General features: G+C 35.7%; 1 protein-coding gene across 1 annotated transcript; it reads right to left on the bottom strand.

Annotated features, from left to right (window-relative positions):
* Positions 1-429: 429 nt before the first annotated feature.
* Positions 430-1,593, bottom strand: LOC141695467 (uncharacterized). Its single transcript, XM_074499710.1, has 2 exons — positions 1,417-1,593; positions 430-1,119 (listed from the first exon to the last, which is right to left on the bottom strand). Exons 1-2 carry the CDS (start codon positions 1,591-1,593, stop codon positions 430-432), a joined length of 867 nt encoding a protein of 288 aa, XP_074355811.1.
* Between the last annotated feature and the right edge of the window lie 6,140 nt (positions 1,594-7,733).

Genomic DNA, 7,733 nt, shown 5'->3' with positions numbered 1-7,733 from the left:
AGTTGATCAAACAAGTCATCAATACGAGGTAAAGGGTACCTATTCTTGATGGTCAATTTGTTCAACTCCCAATAGTCGATGCATAGTCACATACTTCCATCTTTCTTTTTCACGAACAGAACTGGAGCACCCCACGGAGATACACTCGGCCTTATATTATTTAATAACTCTCATAATTGCTTGGACAATTCCTTCATTTCTGCTGGTGCCATACGATAAGGTACCTTCGATACAGGTTCCACACCGGGCGCTAAGTCGATAGAAAACTCGATTTGATGGTCAGGCGACAATCCTGGAAGTTCGTCATGAAATACATCGGGAAATTCGTTAACTATCGGGATACTTTCTATATTCGGCTTCTCCTTAGATCTATAATTACATGAGCCAAATATCCTTCACACCCTTGTCTTAACAACCTTTTAGCTTGAATCATTGAAAAAAAGGTTTTAACTTATTTATGCCCTTAAACTCTACTTTCTTTTCTTGAGGGGATTTAAGAATCACTTTCTTCTTCTTACGATCTATTTGAGCACCATATTCTGCTAACCAATCCATTCCTAATATAACGTCACATTCTCCTAGTTGAAAAGGTATAAGGGAAGCAGGGAAACTATAGCCTGAAATCTCTACTTTACACCGGGGGCAAATATTTTTAACAGATACTCGTTCTTGATTAGCCAAAATGATAGATAAGGGTTCAACTAACAGTTCAATTTCACAACTCAACTTATCAACAAAAGATTCAGATATAAAAGATCTAGTAGGGCTAGAATCAAATAGCACTTTAGCATTGGTGTTGTTGACATAAAGCGTACCTGCCATAACTTCAGAACTCTGAACGACATCCTTGATATTCATGTTGAATGTCCTGGCCAGAGCAGGATAGGAGGGAGGGAATTCTGGAGTTGCAGATTCAAAAGATTGATTTGAAGGAAGTTGAAGAGTTGGAACATAAGATGTCATTGCTTGATTGAAAGGGGCGGTCGTCAATTGCATCAACTTATTATTTCCGGGGGCCTTGCAATTCCTCGACATATGACTGGTCTTTCCACACTTGAAGCATGTAACAGGAGTCTTCAGGTTTCGGCAATCATTCGCATAATGACCTTTTGAATTACACTTGTAACAAATGATATCAGCCTTAATGCAGTTACCCGTGTGTCTCTTATTGCAGAATTTACACTCCGTATTTGTTGCTTGCTAGAATATTTGACCACTTTGTCCTTGAATCCGATTCCTCTGACTCTTATTATCACCCTTCTTAAAGCTTCGGGATCCTCCTTGGTTCTGGAATCCAAACTTCTTGAAATTCTTTCCACTTTGGCTCCCTTGAGCCGATCCTTCACCATTACTTCCAAACTTTCTTTTCTTACTCTCTTTTTACTTCAAGTTTTGATCACTTTCTCCATCGATTACCATCGCCTTCCGGACCACTTCAGCATATGTGGCCAATTCAAAAGCAGCCACTCTACTTTGTAGCCAAGGATTCAATCCTTGTTGAACTCTCTTCGCTCTCTTTTCATCCGTGTCCATATAATCTCCAACAAACCTAGCCAATTCAGTGAATTTCTTCTCGTACTCTTCCACAATCATTTCTTCCTCTGAAGCACGCGCTGACTCTCACCAATAATTCACTTCGCCTTTCAGAAAATAAGATGCATAATCGGCCTTCTTTTCTTCCCTTATAATAGCTAGCGTGAAAGCTTTCTCCATCTCTTTAAGCCAAGATTGGGCTTCTACAGGGTCTTGAGTTCCACAGAACTCCGGTGGTTTCACAGCTTGGAATGATTTGAAAGTTGTAGTGGTTGGTGGTGGTGGAGGTGGTTTTTGTTGTTGTTGAAGTTTTTGTTGAAGAAGTTGTTGTTGTTGAGCAAGGGTAACGGATTGTTGGTGAAGTATTTGCATAAGTTGAGCCAAGTTAGGTGGTGGATCTTCATGATCCCCGGTATTGGTGTCTCGCTCTACGAGGAGGCATGATTCTGAATGTAGACAAGAAAGGTTCATTCACAGTTCAATTTTTGCATGCACAAGTCATAACAAGGGTAAATATTAAGTAACAAGGTCTTATTCAAGGGTTGTTCAACAATGCAAAGGTCTATTCAGGGAATATCTTAGGAAAAGGTTAAACATGATCAAGTTCTAAAGGGGTCAACAGAATTTAAACAACAAAATTCTATCTAAGCAAGCTTATAGAATGGTAATGAGATGGCAATATTATAAGGATAATCCAAGTGTAAAATTAATATTAGTTCGAATGAAAAGTGAGAATAAAGTACGAACAAGAAATAAAGTGTGAATAAAGTCTTCCCGAAACAATCCGGGTACAAGGTACGAAATGGAAATCAAAGTACTAATCAACAACAATTCTGGAAATAAGTAGACTATATGATAGTCTAAAGGGATGATGACGGTGAAGCAGTGGATAGAGGGGAAATAGGGTCACGGAGACGGCTAATCACTCGGCGGAGTTCATCGGCAATGGAGGTAAGAGTAATCTGACTCTCTCTCTCACAGTGTGGAATCATCAATGCCAATCGGTCGTCAGCCATCTGGATGATCTCCTCAAGCATAGCTATTAGTCGGGGCGGTTGCGCTCAGCATCAAAGCCCTTGCTGTACAATTGGTCCACCCAATGTCGAAGATTCGCGTTCTCGCCTTCCAGTCGATCAACCATCCTTATCATCTGCTCATAAAGAGGGAATGACACAGTAGTAGGGAATCCGGGAGTCGATGGGGATGATGCATGTCAAACAGTTATATATATACGTGGTTATAAATAAAAGGGGTAGAAAACCTATAGATTCTAACGCCCCAAAAACCCAAATGATCTAAGTTCATCCTATCCTCTAAATTTCTATCTTATATTCATTTATCCTATATTGTTCAGTGACTCAAACCTGTGGCTCTGATACCAACCTGTGACGGACCCACAATACTAACTAGCAGGAATATGCATAATATTGATTAGACAGTAAAGTACTACAAAAAGTTAGAATATTAAAGCTACAAGCCTTAACCACAATCCCCGGATACACGGGAATGAGTTTGAACAACATCTAACATCTTTTAATATTTACAAACCAAAATATCTAAAGTCAAATTACAACCAAGTTTTAAACCCAAGGTTTACAACCATTAGGGAACCACTAGTTCCCTACTGTAATAACCCCAAAATTTTGAACTTTTTTTGTAACCCTTATGAATAGTATTTTTGCTGATATGGCTGAATAAGAAAACTTTTCATGCCACACTATGTAGGGGTTCTTTTATGGATATTCTGAGATTTTATTGGTACTCTATATGATATATAAGTGTATGTAAAGATCGTCAGAATCCAAATTTGAACACTTTGATTTTTCCCGAAAATCCACCAAATACCGAAAGAATTGAGTATAAGGTAACAGGATAAAAAGGATTTAAATTAAAGGATTATAAGGGAGGATCATAAAAAGGAATTTAATGTATTGAGAAAGGTTAAGGGAACCCAAGTAATAAGATCCCAGTTATGATCCCTCAAACGATAAACGAAAACGAAAGTTAAGCGAACCGTATAACAGATCAGCGGTCATTAGCCAAGTAATTAGAAGCTAATCAAAGAGGTTAGTGAGGATGATGTCATCAAACCAATAAGAAGAGGACAAGTGTGGGAGGATGACATAACAAGGTGATATAAGCATGACCCAAGCAAAGTGTGTTGTTGGTTGATTAAGAACCACACAAAAGTTACCATGGGTAAAAGTAATAAATCAAAACAAAAGCCAAAAACAACCAACCAACAATTCATTTCACCAAAAAACAAGTTGACTTCCCCTTTTTGCAAGCAAAGCTCTCGGCCTTTTACATTATTTCAAGAAGGAAAATTCAAAATCCTAGTTCCAAGCTTTGTTAATTAGCAAGGTAATTATCTAAGACTCCTTATGCATAGATATAGCTATCCTATAAGTTTGAGCTTCTAATTCATTCACAATCTCTTCCTAAAAATCATGGAAGAAGATGGTGAATAGTGTTTTTCAAGAACTAAAATTTTTGTTCTTGAGTTTTTGTTTAAATTAAGCTTGGATAAGGACTTTTAAGGGTGATTCCAAGCTAATTACTTGATTCTCCACTCTCCAAGGAAGGTATAACCCCTCCAAACCCTAACTTTACTTGAGTATTAGGTTTACTTTTGTTGTTATAGTTCATGAGAGGCTTGATTATTGTGTATGTAGAGGTTAGTTGGCTTTGTGATGTTTTGGAGTTGTAATTCATGGAGTATCGATTAATGAACTTAAGTATAGTTTAAATTCATGTTTGAGAATAGTATAAATTGATAATTTTGAGTTGTTGGGGCTGTTATGGTGAATTATGGATGGAGTTTGGTTGGGATGTTGATTGTGAGTTGATTGTGGGTTGGTTTGGAGTAGAATAAAATTGGTAATTGCGTAAACATAGCCGTCGTAATGTTCGATTTACTTTAGACTGTTTTTGCTCTTAATATTAGGTCCCGAGAACTCCCTGTTAGATTTTTACCATTGCCATGATTAGATAGTTCATGTTATGAGCTTCGTTTTGATATGTGGTTTGTTTGAATCCGATGTACGGTTTAGGAGAAACGACCGTTTTAAGTAACGGCGTTTCGCGAACGAACCATTAGCCCTCGCCTTACTTTGAAACATAGGTTAAAGACCTTAAAGGACTAATTGGAGTATGAATCATTTATGTAAAGAATCGCGAAAGAATCGCCTTAAAACCCTTAATGGTTAATTTATAAAAAATGATGGAGGCGAGGGTACTCGAGCGACTTAAGGAAATCGTTGAGCACAAAGCGAGTGTTAGAGTCTAATTGGTTAAAGTATAGATTCATAAGCGACTATGGTTTAATTCCAACTTATATGTTGTTTATAGGTTACCAGACTCGTCCCAAGCCATTTGTCACCCCCAGTTGCTCAGGCAAGTTTTCTACCCGTTATACTGTTGTTGTGATGTATATATATGTATATGCATTATCTTGTGATAGATGCATGATGGTTAATTAGCAAATTCTTGCGATATATTGGAGCATGTGATATGGTTTATATGCATGTCTGTTTCGTAATCTTGATATATATCTGTTGATTCAAATGCTTATTAATTGCATAATATCTATGCTAGAGATAAGCAGTAGTTGCGTATACCCTGAGTTTAGGGGACCCAAAGGTGAACCTTTTCTAAAACCGGGAGTCGATGTTCCCGAGTATATTATATATATATATATTTATTTATATATATATATTTATATAGTTTTCAAAACTATTAATTGAATAAGGTTTATTCGATAACTTTATTTTATTTATTGAATATGACTTGAATATTCATTCGAGGACTTATGACTCAGTTTATATTATCTAATGAATATTACTTGAATATTCATTCGAGGACTTATGACTCAGTTTATATTATCTAATGAATATTATTTGAATATTCATTGAGGACTTATGACTCCGCTTATTTACTAAATAATATTCTTTATTTTATTAAAGAATAATGTTTCGATAATCAAACATATTTTCGATTATTCAAATAAAGATAGTACTTTCGCATAAGTATATCTTTGGTTATTTATTATTCATTTCAAGTATGAGTTTTAAAACTTTTACTTCAATTATTTTTATAAGGATTATCCTTATGGGAATATTACTTAAATGATAATATTCAGATATTTTCTAATATATCGGGACAGATTTACTTTATTAAATCAGCATTACTCCAAACACTCTTTAAAGTGTTTTCGAGTTTTCAAAATAATTTTTAAAAGTTAGAGCGGATCCCAAAACTCATTTTTATATTTAAGATCTTCCTTTTAAAGGGGATTTAAATACTCTCTCAAAACCGGAGGGATCCGGCTCTGTGGTGTATTTTATATTCGTAACAAGGTTGCTGTTTTGGTAAATGAATTGATTACTTACTCAACGTTCGGGAAGTAAGTCCATCCATCGAGTCGGCATAAGCAACATGGGCTCAGTGGGCGTCCATGAAAGTGTAAGTGGCTTAGTGGGAGTCCATCAAATGCGTAAGTGGCTGAGTGGCAGTCCAGCATAAGGTCCTATTGCGACCAGGGTGATGATCAGTGGGGAATTCGTCCATCTACTAGTAGAAAAGGTTACTTTTTGGTATCTTTGCCTGATCAGCAAGATATCGGATTTATGCCACAATTCTTTTCCTTTCCAAAAACTCATTGGATGTTACGAACTCTGTTCATACTTTACATGACAGAGGTTCTCAGGAAATGTATAAAGAGATATATATGTGGATATATATATCGGGACTTAATGAAGTATCTCATAACTTCATTTCATTCAATAATATTTCAAAGATTTAATCTATTCAAATCTTGTCTGGTAGTCTCATCTATGTGATGAACTGTTGAAAGCTCATTATACTTTGAACAGTGGTAGTTCAAGTAGCTTTATAAATGATATAAGTATAGTGAAGTATTTGGTAACTTCATCCCTTGTTTTTGCTTATATCCAGTAAGTAATTATCTTGCACTTGATAAAGGATTAGATACTTGCATTATCGTTTACACTATATATTATCTTGCGAGCTGTAATGCTCACTCTTGCTTTATTTCTTTATCATACAACAACAGTTAGGAAAGATGGCCAGACTCAAGCAGACCCAGCGCAAGAGCGTGGGAAGCACCCCGCGCCTTCCCGTTGAGATCATAGCTGCTATAGCTGCAGAGGTAGATCTATCTGTAGATCAGACCTTCTACTTTTGGGAATCAATTATGTATAATTATAACTCGTGGCATGTAATATCCGGGATATATCGTGTAATTAATTTTGCAATTATATAATTATTTTGTGTGTTCAGTATCTATTCTGTGAGCTAATTGTTAAGTGTTATCTGTACTTGAATATTCAAAAATAATATTAATTGAGTATTTTAATTTTTATATGTCCAAAATAAAATATAGATAATTGTCATATCTTCCTAATTATTTTTATGTTGGTTTATGGATTTATAAGAATCATATGAAATTTCTAAAATCTTTTTCCGGGTAATTAAAATCTATTTTATAAAAACGGGAACCAACCGACGTCAACCGTTGTTACGTTTTTGAAACCCGAAACTCTTTCGAGAACTCCTTCCTAACCTAATTGTAATATTCCGAGCATATTCCATGTTTCGACTTTTTCGATTCGGCTTACGGTTTGTCCTGCGCGGGTCCCGGCGTAACATTTTCGATACAATATTCGTTTCGGGAAATCAATAAAACCCGTATTTTCGATAAACGGGAGCTTTTTATTAAACTATCCCAATTATCACTTCGTAATACGTGTAATCAGGCGCTGAGACCAAGACCGCAGTACAAATTATACTGATTTGGATAATTATCCCGAAAACCGATACCGTTTGGATCAGTTTTTACAAATAAACGTGCCGTTTTATATCGGGAATGATCCAACGGGATACTAATTTTCCGTAATTATAAATAGCCTTTTACCGTATTTTATTTCGTATCAAAATCATTTGCAGACAGATAATTATATAATTTTCAGAGAAAAGCCCTAATTACATAAACTGTTCTAAGAATCAAACAGCAAAACGAAGGCGTTACCGATCTCTGTTTTCAAAGCTTGAGTAACCAAAACGAAGGATTTGAGGTGTTCTATCAGATTCTGAGCTTTGTTTCACTGCAGAAATCAAGGTTATTTTTCTAAAAATTTATTTATTTTCGATTTTATTTTATTAAAAATATGAATTTTTGT

The sequence above is a fragment of the Apium graveolens genome, chromosome 11 (assembly GCF_009905375.1).
Source record: "Apium graveolens cultivar Ventura chromosome 11, ASM990537v1, whole genome shotgun sequence".
NCBI lineage: Eukaryota > Viridiplantae > Streptophyta > Magnoliopsida > Apiales > Apiaceae > Apium > Apium graveolens.
This window is presented reverse-complemented; position numbering and strand designations above follow the sequence as displayed.